The sequence below is a fragment of the Lagopus leucura genome, unplaced genomic scaffold (genome assembly GCF_019238085.1).
Source record: "Lagopus leucura isolate 7727_CA_CO unplaced genomic scaffold, USGS_WTPT01 Super-Scaffold_100157, whole genome shotgun sequence".
Classification (NCBI taxonomy): Eukaryota; Metazoa; Chordata; class Aves; order Galliformes; family Phasianidae; genus Lagopus; species Lagopus leucura.
Window position 1 is genome coordinate 27,564,384 of NW_024962334.1, and position 16,966 is coordinate 27,581,349.

At 41.5% G+C, this 16,966-nt stretch overlaps 1 protein-coding gene across 2 annotated transcripts in view; it reads right to left on the reverse strand.

Moving 5' to 3' along the window:
- PPP1R9A (protein phosphatase 1 regulatory subunit 9A) overlaps positions 1-16,618 on the reverse strand; it is a 126,449-nt gene extending 109,831 nt beyond the window's left edge. For both annotated transcript variants that reach the window (XM_042888793.1, XM_042888792.1), the window contains exon 1: positions 14,972-16,618. In XM_042888793.1, coding sequence (XP_042744727.1) covers positions 14,972-16,432 — 1,461 coding nt within the window. In that variant the 5' untranslated portion in view covers positions 16,433-16,618. The remainder of the gene's footprint in view (positions 1-14,971) is intronic.
- Between the last annotated feature and the right edge of the window lie 348 nt (positions 16,619-16,966).

Consider the following 16,966-nt stretch of genomic DNA (forward strand, 5'->3'; position numbering starts at 1 on the left):
CTGCCATCACATCAGGTTCCCCAGAGCTCCATCCAACCTGCCCTTGAATGCCTCCAGGGATGGGGCACCACTGCTTCTCTGGGCAGCCTGTGCCAGTACCTCACCATTCTCTCAGTGAAAATTCTTCCCTCGATATCTAAACTAAAACTCCCCTCTTCTACTTTAAAACTGTTCCTCCTTATCCTGTCATTATCAACCCATGTACAAAATTGATTCCCCACTCTCCTTCCTAGGCACGTGCTCCAAAGATGGTTAGCATTCTTCCAATTTGTTTTACTAGTAGCCTGGGCAAGCCAAAGTTTCCATGAGTATTATTTATAGACTTGGAACAGATCTGAAAAAGTTGCCAGCCTTCATGAGAGAGAGTTCATATACTCCAACATCACTAAGCACGAAACTGAGAAACTCCATTAAGCAGTAACAAAGGTTTTCCTAGCATCTCCTTCATCAGCTTAGAGATGTGATGTGATAACACAAAGGAGACTTGCTGACTACTAATTAATCTCATCAAGAGCTGCTTTCAACTGAATGCATTACATTCTTTCACGAAGCTGATGGCATTTGTTAGAAGCTGTCACCCCAAAAAAGCATGGCATTTTTTTAGTTCTACATAAGAAGCACTAAAAGCTAGGAACTTTATGTCATTTGCTCTTTTTTTGAGGCAGCTTTGAATTTACTTGAGCACTACTTGCTTTTGAAACTGCATCATTTTTGAAACACAGCATCATCTGTTGTTACAAGGAGATCTACCTGGAGCAAGCTTTCCAATACAACTCCCATAATGCATGAAGGGACCATCTCACCATTACTCAGTGTAAGCAGACAGCAGACCTCCTGCTCAGCACTGTCTTAAGGCTCCTTGCAGAACAGACTGCAATTCCCAGCATCTGCTGCTATGGGAATACAGTCAGGGCAGAGTAAAGACCGATACTCCCCACAGTCCTCAGGTTTTGGTTTTTTATTTTTTCATCACTATGTCTGTAGATTTACTCTGTTACAGATGCATGCTAACGTAATGCCTGATTTTCTATTCTTTACGCCTTTATTCTATATTATTCTATATTTATCTATATTATTCTATTCGCTATATTTTATTCTTTACGACCAAATGGTGTGGAAGCCCCAGCTCAGGACTCGCCTGCATTGTAATGACAGTGTCCAGCACTGTCCTCAGCCAGCGTTGGTTTGCAGATGCTTTAGGCCAGATACATCATGGCAGTGAATGCTGCTATAAACTCAGAATTTCCTCCCTTCCATCAACCCCATGTTTGATGCCCCACTGCATGCCTTCAGCAGTTCTCGCAACAAGCTCAGTGAACTGAACCAAAGCCAGTGTTGTAAATACTGAAAAGCTGCTCTCAGTACCAGTGTTGTAAATACTGGAAATCTGCTCTCAGTACCAGTAAGCTAACCTGGACAAAGGGCTGCTCAATGTCAGGGAGTCCCAAAAACCTGTAACACCTTATTTCTGATGGTAACACTGAGTTCTGCACCAAATACACAGATGTGGATTATCAGTACCAGCAGTTGGTTCACATAAAGGTATTTTAAAGTTAGTTTATACTACAACTGTACGAGGACTGAAAGGAGGGCAAGGGACAGACCCACTTCTCTGCTACAGAAGATAAAATGTTGACCTTCATTTTCAGAGCAATTCAAGCCAACCATTAAAAGACAGCTTGTATTCAGTGAGTCATCAATGGAGCTGTATCTCAGAATTCCAGCATGTATAAAAGACCAGGAATTTGATCTAGTATTTCATTATTATAGTACCAGCCTTGTTAAATAGAGAACAAAACGTACCAGAGAGAAACTGCACCATGCTTACCCTTAATCGACATTTTTACTACTAGCAGGTTTGCCTTGCACTGTGAAAATTCTTGCATATAAAGCAAGTACCTTTGGGACCATTCTGTTTATCAAAGATGAATTTAACAGAGTTTTCAAGACAAAATTTTCTCTTTCGAAACCTTTTGATGAATTACTACAACATTTTATTAGCCAAATACCTGCATACACAAATAAATGCGTTCTTCCAATTCTTACTTTTCTGGGTGTGCAGATGTGTATTTTAAAAAGGGCCGTCAGCAGATCTGCCTGGGCGAGCTGCCCAGGTGAAGGGGCATTCCCTGCAACACAGCCCAGAGCAGATGGAGCTTCCTCTCCCCTTAAGTGTCAGCCACAGCTTAACCAGGTTCAAGGACAACTGCAGCAGAACATATGGCACACCTAAATTCTGGTGTCTGACACAGTGAAGAGGCAGGCTATCAAAAGCAATGAAGAGTGAGATTAGATCTGTGGAGCAAAGAGTGCAATCAGAACGAACAGCATTTGGAGCCACCATGGATATGAAGCTACACATTTCACAGACACTTTTTAAAACAAATTTTAACTGATAAACTTGAAAATGCATACATAAGCAAATGCAGAAAGCTTGAGGCAAATTCACTTCCTGGTACATCTATTTAAATTAATAGTAAGATCTGCTCACTAATGGCAATATAACTTACTGATGCTGCTCTGACCTAACACTTTTTCACAAACTAGCACGAGATGATGAACTGGAAATTCCATGTATTTCTTATGTCCACTGCTCTCTAAATCATTTATTTCTTGCTGAGATATTTTTATGTATTCAAACATGATATACTTTGAGATAATATATCATTTAGAGCTAAATCTTTTAAAGAGAATGAATTAAGATCTTGGTAGAAAATTGTAACAAAATAAAAACATAGAAGGGCTTTACATAAAAAGTGTCATGAGTGAGGTAAATAAAGAGTGATGCTGATGTGAAGTTAAGAAATAAAGTTCATGAAGGCCTGAGCAAAATGAAACTGTTTTGCATTCACGAAGTTCAGCCTCTAAGATGTGACATCATACTCATCCACATCAGTTTTATGTCATACCAAAAAATAGGGCGTAACTGAGGGAAAATTTCAGCAGTTACACAAGCTGCAGCATTTGAACTAAAATTCTCCCACAAAAGAAAGTAACTTCCAGTTGATAAATGAGCAAATATCCGTCAGTTGAAGTGTGTTCCTGAGGGTGCACCAGAACTGCCCTGAACAGCGTAGCACAGACGGGGGCAGAGTGCCGTACTGCTGAACCTGCTCAGCCACAACAGATGCCTGGCCTACTTGATTCAAAAGAATACTCCAGTTAAAACCTGAACAAAATGGAAATAGACAAAAGAATCTTTCCAGATTAACAACCACTTTTATGGAGAAAGAAAGCCCACGCAGCAATGGCACAAAATAAAGAAATCACAAACATAGCCCACAGAGAATGCTTTACCAAGATAAACCCTGCAAAAAAGAACAACATAAAACGAACCATTGAAAATTCTTCAGTCTTTCAAGTGATGACTGTATGTAAAACAATGACAAAAACTCATAAACTGAAAATTTAAATAAAATACTTCTCTTTTTTTCTTCGCTACATTTAAAGTAATGCAAAATGTCAAGTACGTAGCCCTAGAGAACAAGATAACAGAGCACAGAAACCAAAATGATGTCCCAGGCCATCAACAACAATAATGGCACTCTGGCAAATATCCACAATCAATACAGGGCAAAAACCTGAAAGAGCAGACGAGCAGGGAGTAGACCTGCTACATACATAAATAACAGTGCTCAGATAACATCTTGCAATTGACTGAGGCAAAATGGCAAAGAAAGTGTGCAATTGTAAATTCCAGGTAACACTGCACCACAGGACTACTGATGCACTGCTGCATGCCACGGATTATCAAACGCCAGAGATCCCAACTTACTGGGAGTTGCTGAGTTTTATGAAATTAGCTGAATGCCTTCTTTCCTTCATTATAGAAATGATTTCGTAGAGAAGCTAGCAAACATTACTAACTCCAGACATTTTACAAAGCAATTTTGAGACTGTAGTGAAGTTGTACAGCACAACACAAAATTAGTCACCAACTGAGCCACACGGCCACATCTGAACATTCACACTCCTAATTCCCAGCAGAGCTTAAGCAGCTAAGGACAGAAACAGGAACACACATACTGAGGCCACTATCACATGTAAAATATCAGTGGGCTTTGCCTTTGTTGCAAATGAACACCACCCCTTAACTGTTTTATTTTTGCTCAGGTCATCTTTAATGTCTCCTCTTGGTGGTAAATATTTAACTAACACTTCTTTAAAGATTTCCTAAATCTTTTCACGTTGTTCAACAATGCTTGTAAATCCAGGTCATTCTGCTCATCCTATGGCACAACAATACAAAAATAACTTCAACCCTTTTTTGGGTAGTTATTTTGACTGAGAAACAGGAAATATTGCTATGTTCAAGTTCTTGTTAACAGGAAACATTGAAAGGCTACTAACAATCCTTAATCTAAACCTACTGTCTGTCAGGGGTAATGGATATATGTATGCATGCAAAGGTCATTAATCGTGTCACCAATTAAGGTGACATTCCAGTCATCGTCACACCAACACAGCTGCAGCTCTTCCCTTTGCTTTTCTTTCAAGGCAGCAAAATGCAGCACCCTGCAGATACTCTGTAATTGTTTCAAGTCCAGAAAAATTCAATATTGTGAGCATGTTGAACAATGAAGCGTGGTCTGTCATATCATTCTACAGTGTTTAACACCACGACTCTAATTAGCAATTAAATATACATTATAGGCATTGAGAAAAAAGGAAAGGGCAGAGCTTCACAATTCAGAAAACAAGCCAGAATTTCCCTACCTAAATGTTTATGTGTTTTAGGAGTATTAAAAAACATTTAAAAACCTTCTAGATCCTGGAAATCTTTATTTGACCACACTCCACCACGACTACAAGTAACAACTCAAGCCATATTCTATGAGGTCTTGTTATAATAAATGTTTTTAAACAAAAGTAATTACTACATCAGCTCAAGGAGGGAAGGTTTAGACTGGACATCGGGGGAAGTTCCTTACAGAGAGTAGTGAGGAGAGTGGTGAGGTGCTGGAACAGGCTGCCCAGAGAGGTTGCGGATGCCCCATCCCTGGAGGTGTTCAAGGCTAGGTTGGATGGGGCCATGGGCAGCCTGGTCTGGTACCAGATCTGGAGGTTGGTGGCCCTGCCTATGGCAGGGGGGTTGGAACTTGGGATCCCTTCCAACTCAAGCCATTCTATGATCCTACATGCAGGGAAAAACATACGGGAACTGCTGCAACATCTTTGGATTTCCAGAAGCACGTGTTGTTACAGAATCATAGAATCAATTAATTTGGAAAAGACCATCAAGACCATCGAGATCATCAAGTACAACAATCAGACATATCACTAAATCAAACTGATCCCATCACTAAGCCATGTCACAATTTGATAAGCAACACAAGAGCTCACTCTATATTTTACCAATATCAAAATTAAAGTTGCTTCTGGATGTAATTCAGCAACTTCCTTCGCCTGAGTTCACAACTGGCAACATAATTAATTTTCTGAGGTAAATGAAGCCTTAACCCCAGCATGGCTGAAGCAGGCAAGAGCTCTGGGTCCATGCAGACTCAGACTCTGCAGTGCCCAAGTGCTTCCTGTACCTATTACCATCAGCTGACATCTCCGTTCTGTCAGTTTTCAAGCTACCTCACTGTCTGCTCTTCTAGGCCATACTTCATCAGCTTCTCCATAAGGCTGTTTTGTCAAAGACATCACCGAAGTGAAAGCAGACAAATTCCTATCACTCTCCCTTCATTCTCCTAGCCAGTCATTTCATAGCAGAAGATTATCAGGCGGGTCAAGTGTGACTTCTCCTTTTGAATGGAGAAAACTTACTGGTAATGACTGTATCATGCTCTTGTACTTAAATACAGTATGTAATCATTTTTGATCGACTGCTACAAAGACTGGAAACTGTTTAACTGGCACTAAGGAGAAAAGAAGAAAAAAAATCAACACAATTTAATGGTATTTCCTCCTTTGCACACCTTAAAATATTGACATGAAAGCAACGTGAAAATATAAAGAATACAGCTTTCAGTCAGTCTACCAGATTACAGAGGTGAGACAAAACTGAGCTACTACTTCAGAGGAAACTGCTGGGCAAAGAAGAAGAAAAAGATGTGCGCTCTGGTAGTCTCATGCTCTTTAACACCATACTGAAATGTTCTCAGTTTCATTATTGCACTTTGCCACATTTCAAAGGATCACAGAATCACCAAGGTTGGAAAAGACCTCCAAGATCATCCAGTTCAACCATCCACCTTCCACCAATGTTTCCCCACTAAACCATGTTCCTCAGTACAACATCTAAATGTAATTTCTAAATGCCCAGCTTATGACTGTTATATTTTTTCTAGGGTGCTCAAAAATCTCCAGAATCATCAGTTCACCCTGGTCTGCCCTTGTAAAAAAACTGGAGTATTCAAATGTTCTGAATATTCCAGTTAGGAAGTACAGGCACATGAAGTCTACACTACATTACTTAGTTCAGTGCTAACAAACAACAATCTTTGGACTCCCAGGTAGGCAGAGCTAACAGGAGAATATATACTTGAATATCTCTAGATATGGAGATTCTGATTAAATATGTGAGTACCTAAATATGCCAGTCCATCTTAAAAAATGACTGCAAATTTAAAAGATGCAAAAATGATTAAAACCCAGACAAAACGTTGCTATGCTTGTTTACCATGAAGACCACGACAACTAGCTGAATTAGGCAGGAGTTTGGTAATATGACTTTCAGGAGCCTCTGTGGCTTTATTGCTTTTGAAAAATAACATGAATAGTAAGACACGTTATGAAATTAAAGGCAATAGGCCTACATACAGCATAGAGTGAATACAAAAAGATATCCTTTCAACATGAACCAGCATCTTACGCCCCTGAGATTACGCACTGAATACTCAGGTAGATGGAAACTGCAGAGAAGAACATGAAAAAGTTACAGATGTGCACAGGGTAAGAAGCACCGCTGCAGGTGTGCTAACACAGAGCACACGGAGCACACAGCTGAATTCTGCATTCACACCTTCCACTGACTTTACTGTATGGAAATATCTGAGGGAGCTCACGGATCTCTTGAATCAATTTAGTGAGTAAAATTAGCTTCAGCTCTCACTAGAATACTCACTATATAAAAAGGACACCTGAGAACAACAGGTATCATTTTGTACCATTTAACTGCGGGAATAGCAGCTACTTTTTTAATAGATTATTCATGGCCTGTAAGTTCAATAGTGCTGAAGGAAATTCCATACCTGAGGAGAATTAATAGACATTGCTAGACAATACAATGGCCTATTAGAACCATAAGAAAGGAGAAGGAAATTGCCTGTGCCATTGCTCGCTATTACAACTCTTTAATCTTAGCTGGAAAATACTCAGTTCCACCTTAAAAGAGGAACACTGCCTCTTAGTCCTCAAGTGTTTTTCTTTATGAATATACCAGAGATGCTATTATGCTCTTTTTCAGACTTTGCCATCCCTCATTGAGCAGGGTAAATTTATTAAGCCTCCTGTTTTACAATAGAACTAAAAAGAAAAAGGAAGATTAAGAGCATCAAGTTGCTGCAGCTCTCCTGCAAACTCATGCATCTGAGGTAAAATCCACCACAGTCCTGATGAAGTCTCCTTATTGAGTTACAAAAGGACATCCAGAATTCCCTGCCGCTACCAAAACATGTTGCTTCAAGTACTTAGGATTCCATTTCTCCTCCTCACAGCTGCACCACACTGCGGGTTGCCGCTGTTGTTCTGTGCAAGCTACTCACAGAGTGGCTTTCTCCTTAATTCTCCCTCCCTACAAAACAGTCACTGGTTTGCAGTTTAACTGTGCAGCCCATAAATCCATATCCACAACTCAAGTCCTCGCAGTCATACATATTTTACCACAATCCCTCTACGCAATGCTAAGGCTTCCCACTTGCTGACATTACCAACTGCCGCTAGCATGCTCCAGCCTCCTAAGACAGGACTACTGAAATTTCTCAATTGCTCTATCTTATCAAAGGCAGACACTAATTTAGCCTGACATACACTACCTCTCATAAATTCATCCAGATGTATTCTATTTTTCCATTTGCCTCCCTGCCTTTGATTATTCGTTTTTTCTTCATTGCTTTGCTATAAGACAGAAAAAGAGATTAATAATTTTCAAGCTGCCAAAAGCATCTCTTCAGTATGTTTTGAGAAACAGCCAGTGTTTGCTCTTTTACAGTTAAATCCCATCTCCATTTTTATATTGCTCTATGTTCTGTTTGTTTTGAAATTATTTTAGAAGACTTTCTGAAATACAACTTCTTCCTTCCAACCACCATCCAACCTGAGTGCTAGAACTTCTGTTCATCTTCATTTCACCACAAGAACTTTCACTGCAAGAGTTTCTTCTTGCACATTTATTTCACTCTAAACCCTGACTCCATGTTCCACCTGACCAACTGTACTAAAAAAGAAGGCACAATTGCACCGTGTGTACAGTAGAGTGATAGCTCTAATCATTACCTCATGCTTACTGCGTGATGTCTCACTTCCCCTCCTGTTATACATTCAATGGATAAACAGCTTTTCACTAGTCAGATTATTTTCCTTTACAAGGTCAAACTCTGCTTGACTTCTGGCACCATCTTATTCACGCTTTAGAACTTCTGAACTCTATGGCAACTTCCATTTTCTCAACAACCACTTTTGCCACTCCTTGCAAATTCTTGGCTAGCTTCTGCTATTCTCTTTGGCTGACTTCTCTTGTAGTCAGATCTGCAATTCTTCGGCTCATGTACTCTGCCTTTTTCTGGAATGCATATTCTGAATGTGAGAGGCTCCAAGAACCCCACCGTTAGCTCCCTTGGTGCTCTGGTTTACCTCATTTCAATCCATTTCCCTACAGCTTCTCAGTCGGCATATCTGAAATTCAAAACCTTTAATTGGAAACCCTTTCAATTTGAACCACATAAACCTCTGATTCATTCAATCAGTCACTCAGTACAAACTCTTTTTCTACAAATGGCTCTTCTAGAATGTCCTCTGTGCTTATAAAACCAAGTTCAAAGGAACAGTGTTTCTGTTTAGTTCACTATCTGTGTATGAACACAGCAGCCAGGAATAACTGGTCCCTGGCCCTAGCAGTGCAATTCAAGTCTCCACAACACTCTGTGACAGACAAATAGCTTTATTCCATCCACTGTGCTCCAATATGATTTCCTTTGTATTTAATATGAGAAAACTCTTCCACATTTAAAATTATCACGTGCCAAGGCTCCCAGACAGTGAAAGCATACAATTCCAGCTCAATAACGTACTTCACATGAGATAACTATGTAGAAGAGACTTGCCTTTTAATGTCTAAAATAGCAACTTGCTCTGTAATGTTTCATCTTGCTGCTCTCCACCTGAGAGCATCCAGCCTTTTTACAGGAAAATGCCAATTTTTTGTTCCCTTCCCTGACAAAATATACAAAATGTTTTGCCAAGATTTCTTATAACAAACATAACTGAAATATAGAGCTGGGTCCCAGAAATACTCCATATATTCTACTACCAGAACAAAGAAGCTAGTTTTAAGCTGTTAACTTTCACAAATAGTCAAAGTTTGCATCATTATCTCTGCAATATAGCACATTTTATTACTACTTAGTCTGTAGATTTTCCCACAGCTTGTAGCACCTGAAAAAACGCATAAAGCCATTTTACACAGTGTGTTTCAAGCTACCTAAGCATGAGCTCAGTATCCCAAGCTATTTTAGAACTGAAAATTAACAGAGCTGTTAAACAACTTTCTGCTTGTTTTATGGAGTTCAAACATCTGCATAAAGGTTCAGTGTCACGTTCAGTATTACTGCAGAAATTGGCAACAGAATCTAAGCCCACTTAATTCCTAGTTTCATGGAGTCATAGAATGAGTAAGGCTGCAAAAGACCCCTAAGATCACCCAGTCCAACCATCCACCTGCCACCAGTATTTCCCACTAAACCATGTCCCTCAGTACAGTCAAAGCTGCCTTCCATTCCGCCTGTTGTAAGCAAATAACAGACACAGCAGAAGCAGATTTAAGGAAAGGAAACACTCTTCCAGTGGCTTCAGAAGAAAGCTGCACATCCATATTTCTCTGTAAGGATTCCTAAATAACCCATTCAAAACCAAACTACTCATTTTAAACATCAGATAGCCTGAGGATCCCTCTGCAAGTTCTCCTTTGACATCTGCCTTCAAGAAGTGCCTAAGATGCACCAGGACCACTTCATTTACAGAACCATGAGCTCACAGGCTGGAAGGGACACATGGAGATCATCTAAACCCAATTCCATAGTCACTCAAGTAAAACACAATTAGAAGCATTGGCAAGGTGGACACCTGGGACCATAATTGCTTGTGGGAAAGTAACCTTCACTTATGACTGCTGTGAACCAAAAAAACACTTGATCAAAATTTTAACAGTGGATAAATGCCACACTAAACATTGAATCAGCAAAGAAATACTTCCTTTTTCAACACTAAAATTTGACAACATTGCAAGTATACTTTATTTTTATGTTTACTGGTCAATATTTTGGACAGCAAAAATTACCAAAGTCACTGTAGTGTCAAACTGTTTCAGATTCACTCTTCACCAGCATTTAGAAACCTGAATAAGGGTTAGTGAGATAAAAAGAGGAATAAGTAAAGAAAAAAAAAGGTACTCCTGGAATTGATTATTTACTGAGAAAAAAACAGCATGCAGTTCCTAAGAAATTTAAAATCAACTAGAGATATAAATGTCATTTATTTTTAAACTGATCTTCAGTCACAGCACTTCTGGGAAAACCTCTTCAGAGGCTCACATGAAAAAAAGAGTGAAGCACAAATTCAGATTGCTGATGACGATGGGAGCAAAACACAATCTGGAAAGCTGAAACGCGGTACTTACATTGAACAACAAGAGGGAGGAGCAGCCCATGAAGCATGGACACCAGAGATTATAACTCTTCTGTCTGAAATTAGATGCAGTATGGATGTCCCATCCACTGAACATGCTTCACTCCCATTAAGTCCTCACCCATAGATCCTACAATACAAGGTCCCCTGAGGAAGCTTTGTGCAATCCTGAAACTGCATAGCGCCATCCTTGCACCCCGAGCTCCCTCCCACCCACCCGGTGGTCTGCCTGCTCCCTACCCAACCCTCCAGCCCCTCAGCCATGCTGGGCACAGTCCGTGCAGCAGACATCAATTTCTGCAAGCAGCTTTGACTGGTTTATCACATTCCTTGTGCAAGAAATAGGGTATCTGCTAGAGATGCAACCATCAGCTATTGGTACACCAGAATTGAAAGGAGGAAGAGAGGTAGGCATTAACCTTCCACCCTAATTCTATCCAAGATGGAGGAAAGATGGTTCTTTTTAAAAAAAGTCTGTGATACACGTGGACGATTAATACACTTTCCACACTTCAACAAATGGAAATTAAGAGTTAATGAATCGTGCTGCTGGCCAGCCCTGCCTAATAATCCCATAATGTCTGGGATGCAGCATATAACTGAACTCCCAGGCAACCCAGCAAAACTCAACAAATGGCCAACAGGCCACAGAAATTCCATGCTTTTCCTTTTTTTTTTTTGGTAGAAAAGCATCCCTGAGAAAACCACTTGATTACATTTCTTTCTCATCACACCTACAGAACGTTTTCACTTCTTACACTTGGGAGTTTCAGCTCTGCCACTGAGCAGATACTAAACACCTCACAAGAACAATCCAGGGCTGACCAAGGCCTCCATATTGCTACGCAGACACTCCACATGCAATCAGTGCGCACAAACCCTGTTCAGCAACATGCAGACTCATGCTCACTCCCACTAGGAGCTCCTTCTTGCCTCCCTTTGGAACGTTTCTATGATCAGCACAGAGCACACAGCTGCTCAGAGCAGGGAAGCAGTGCTCCAAGAACCAAGAAACTCACCCAAACAGAGACAGTCCCCATGCAGCCACCAACTGCAGGAGAGCCGAGGTCAGCATAACCCCACAGACCTACAGTGAGGTCCCATGGAGCACAGGATGGGTGACAGTGAATCACAGTCTGCAACAGAGGAATTTCCCGTATCCACTGTCCTGTGTGCTTCTTTCCAGAGCGAGCTTCCAAACCAGTTTCCTGCTCAGGTGATAAGCAGAATTCAATCTTTCTTCAGTTGGATGAATAAAGTTTTATTTGTTCACCTTTCTGTCTGTATCTCAATGTTTGTCATAGTCCAAAGCATCTCCACTAATGCAACAAAGCAGTTCCCCTAAGTGGTGACAGAATCTCTGCTCTTCCATCTTAGCATTCTTTTCATGTATTTCTTAGACACCTCCCTGAAAATTTGCACGGAACAAAAGGTTTAACCATTACCGACTCAAAGATGTTTCTGCTGCTGAGACCCTCGAGTAACAACTTTAGGATACTACCCACTCATTTCACAGGTTACAAATTCACACTCTGATTTTATTATTTCAAAGCTCACCTGTAGGAAAATGGAGGTATGATACTGTGAAATCAGCACTGGGTGGAACTGCTACCTCCCAGAGCATTTAAGCACAAATTGCTTCATTTTAATAAAGGCTTAACAGTTTTCAGCAGTTCAGAAAATACTCCTAAATTGCTTTGTGTTTTCCTTTTTCACACACAGTATGTGTATGGCAAAGTTTCAGATAAGTATTAATGAAAGAAGATATTCTCTATAATGCATGAAATGGCCAAAACTGGAAAAATTCTTACACAGCGGAACACTTTTCTGCTAGCAGGCATCCCTGCAACATACAGCCAAAGTGGCCTGCCTGCTGAATGTGTATTGTACAAATGCAAGGGGGGACTGGAGGACTCTGTGCACTGATCACTGATAGGCATTTGCTGGATAGAAGCTGCTCCTCAAAGGCAGCTCTCAGCCTCCTTGCAGCATGCTGAATCAGTGAGGCCATCAAAGAGGCCACACAGGAGCCCACAGGGACAAGTTTCTGTCCCCAGCTGCCATCCCAGCTCCCTGCCTGCAGCAGCACAGCCAGGCAGGCCATGGGGAAGGGCAGGCAAGCAGCTTGCTGTCCTCCACGACTTGGCTATACTTCCTCCTCCTGTGAGGTCTCGCTTCTTCCTCCCCATGTGGCCAACAGGTTGCATGTGCTTGAGGGGCACAGGACACAGCACATCACCCCTCCTGCATTGCTTTCTCTCAATGCAACTTTTATTCTGCTTTCCTCCTGGCTACAGTGAAGATGCTAAAAGAATTAAAGATACGATTCTTTTACTTTGGGCAAGCAAGAATGCCTTATTCCAAAACCCACAACAGATATACTCTTTCATTAGTCAAGCATTTTTCTGATGGACTCTTATTATCACTTGATAATATATAATATGACATAAACATAGCGTGAAGCTCCTGAGCAGAAAAATGTTTTACCTAAAGAACAAGAGAATATTTGACAGTAATTCAGACAGAGCACAGCAACGCACCCCTGTCAGTGTTCCTCAGAGCCCTTTCAAAGCAGCAAGGGCAGAAAACCCTACCATCCATACTAACATCACTGTGGTTGCTTTCCAAATTCTTATCTTTCCTATCTATAACAAACATAATACAGCCAATTTCACTGTGTTCACTGCTTCTAGAAGGCAGAGAAGTCATCTTATGTGCTAGCGCAGCCAGAAGAGGGGAAGGAGAGAGAGGGGGCACCTTCCAGAATCCTGTGTAACAGAAGTTTTCTCTGCTTCATCTCCAAAAAATTTAAAGAAATTCAGCTCACTTAATTACACGAATAATCCAGAGGGAGCACAAACACTGCTGGAATTTTTGGTCAATGACACCAGCCTGAATAAAATACTAACAACAACAAAAAATCCATTATTTTGGCACTGAATATTTTGTTTCAGTCTGAAGAATGGTCCCCTCCAAGCACGAAGAGCACACGGCCATTCCCCTTTCTCCACACCACAATTAATGGATGCCAAAACTTGCTTGCTTCATTCAGATTGAGGTTTCCTAGCACAGCTATGCATACCTTACCCTAATACAAACCACAGGTGGTGCAAACACAAGTTTTGTAAACAACATTACTTCACATTTAGTTGACTTTGTAATTTTCATTACTGAACTCACACAGAAACAATAAAGTGCATTCTAGTGAAAGATCTTTGATTTAAAAATGTGCACACTTCAAGTACTTCCCTTTCTGAAAAAAATGACTGTTTCTGGATGTTCATTAAACATAACTTGGAAATAAAGTGCTTCTATACATAACTCCAGGACTCCACAGTGAAATACTGCTACAAAAACATGACTAATTATTTCTTTCTAGCTGAAAATACCCGAAATAGTCTGCATTCTTGCCTGCAGTTTCAAGGTGTTCAAGAACACACCTGGAAGAACTCTGCAAGAAACTTTGCCTTCATTAGGTGTTACAGGCAGCTGACTTTCACCTTTCTGTAGCTTCTTACTTACACTGACATACACTAAATACCCATATTAAGATCTAATAAGGTTTTAAGAAGTAAAAATGCTACTAGAAAAGGTGATACTAATTCAGATGCAGAACAGTAACTGCCCTCTGCTACTGAGACAGAGCCACTCCACTACAGCACACTGTACTTCATGGCATAGTGTGTAAACACAGTGACTTTGGAATATCTGAGAGCTGAAGCAAAGCCATCCAATCTAAAGAAGCTGAAGTTTCAACAGAAAAAAAAAAAAACAACAACCAGCACAAAGGCCTCCAAACACCCTCTCCTATGCTCACCATGTGATTACAGTTCAGTTGTCCATCAAAATATGCATGTTACAATTCTCAGACTCCAGACTCCCGAACCTCCATTCTCAATTTCAGCGAGCTCAGATAGCCACCAAGCAGCCTAGGAAATGACACAAGCGAATCAGAGCTCAGCTTGCTTACTTCATTTAGGATTATACTCACAGGCTGACTGCAAAAAAAGGCTATCAAAAAATCCTCCACAATCAGCACAAGTTCAATTGTCAGAATGTATTTCAAGACAAGTTGTCTTTGAAAATGAACCAAACTGCTGGAAAAGAATGAAGGAAACTTTACCTTAATTGGAGCACGGCTAAACTGTATTTTTCTGTTGGCTGGGATTTCATCTTCATCTGGCAATCCATTAATCTCCGAATATTCCATATCAGGTTCATAACAGTTATTCTCATCACTGTCATCCTGGTCATCCTGTTCTGTCCCTGTCTCTCCCCAGTCAGAGTTATACCTTGATCGTACCCTATACACGTTGTAGTCAGAATGCATGTACACGTGGGAACTCTGGAAATTATTCCCATCTTCATGCACTTCTTTCTCACTTGCCTCATCATAATGGGTCTCAGCAGCATCTGAAGCAGCATCTGCTGCCAAATCACCCCCTGAAACTAAATTTCTTTGTATTTCTGCAGCCTCAGGTCTATCAGCAATACCCTCTGCATTTTCTGAATGTTCCTTTTGTCGCAACAAAATTTCTGCATCTGTTTTTGCCTTACTCCTCGCAGAACTGTCTGCAGACTTTTCGCGGTCAAGCACCAGATCCTGTTGACTGACCCCAGGGCTCTCAACAGAATCAGCACTTGGTTCTGTGTTCTTCTTGACTTCTTCAGCTGTTTTTGAACCCGACACAGTGCCTGTGGTCGCCTTCTGTCTCAGTGCAGGAGGCGCGCTGTTATGCTGAGAGTGCTCAGCAGACATCATGCCGGATCCCTGCTTGGCTGGAGGAGACCACGTGCCGGCATCCTTCAAAGGACTGAAGCCCTCAAGGTTTGCAACAGGGGAGGAGATGTTAGTGACGCTGGATGACAGGTTGAGCGGGTAGTGACCGGTTACAGAGTATTCTTCATTGTTCTCTGACTTTTCCAAAACAACAACGTTGTGTGAGTCGGCGTTTTCAAAAACCGCACTGAGCTGACTCACAGTTGGAGAGACAGTCTCCGTCCTGGGGCTGAGGCTGTCCAGGGAGTCAGTGCTGCCCCTGTGCAACTTGGAGCTGCACCACTCCTCTGCCAGCTCGCTGGAAACCGCCCTCTCCTTCTTTGGGGAATAGCGATTGGAGTGTCCCACATCATGAGCGTTGCGCTCAAACATCTTGCGCGTTTCGGTAAACTTGGAGTAAGAAGGGCCATCATGGATGGTGTCAAACCTGCTAATCCTCTCTGAAACAGAAGATTCCAATTTTACAATTGAACCATCTGCTTTCTCTACAAACTCTTTGGGCCTGTTTCGTCTCTGAGGTGATGGAGGGCCACCCTTCCCCCTGGTTTTGGGGGCAGCTCCAACACTTTCAGTGGGCTCCATGCCCATCTGCATGAATAAGTTCTTAATCCTATTGACATTTGAGCCATATTTCCTCCCCCTGCTCTGAGAGGCCTCTCCTTCCTCTTTCGTTTTTGGGTCTCCATCTGATTTCGGTTTGTCAAAGGTGCTTTTCAGTGCCTGGAACTCAGTTCTGTAAGCATTCCTGTGAGGAGAGGCACTTCGGAGGGTTGATCTTTCTCCCGAAGACTCCGTTTTCATCATGTTTACTTCAGGAGAGCAGAACCAGCTCACATAGTTTCCACAGAGCCGCACTCAAGTGAGCCGTCCCAGGCCGGGCTCAGGCGGTGCTGCCCCCTGGCAGGGCCATCCCCAGCAGGGCAGGAGGCAGGGGCTAACCCAGCTCGGGCACAGCAGCACAGCCCAGGCCTTCCCAGAGCAGCGGCAGGCTCAACCTGCAAAAGAAAGTGGGGTGTTTTCAATCATGCCATGCACTTGCTCCTCTTTTAATCTAAGCCATTATCTCCCTTTAGTTATCTGACGTATTTACTAAAAATAACGTAAAAAATACACCCTAATGACACACAAACATACGAGAACTTTCTCACTGCAAACTCGGTGTTCCATAGTGTGAGAGCGGATTGTCATTTCCCAAGAAGTATCGTGTCACAAACACACACGCACGGGAAAGGCAACACACTATGAGAAACATCGCCACTTCTGTTATTGAGCTTTTCTAAAAGTAAGACATCGCAAACGTCTGAGTTACACACATAAAACTACAGCAATATATATACA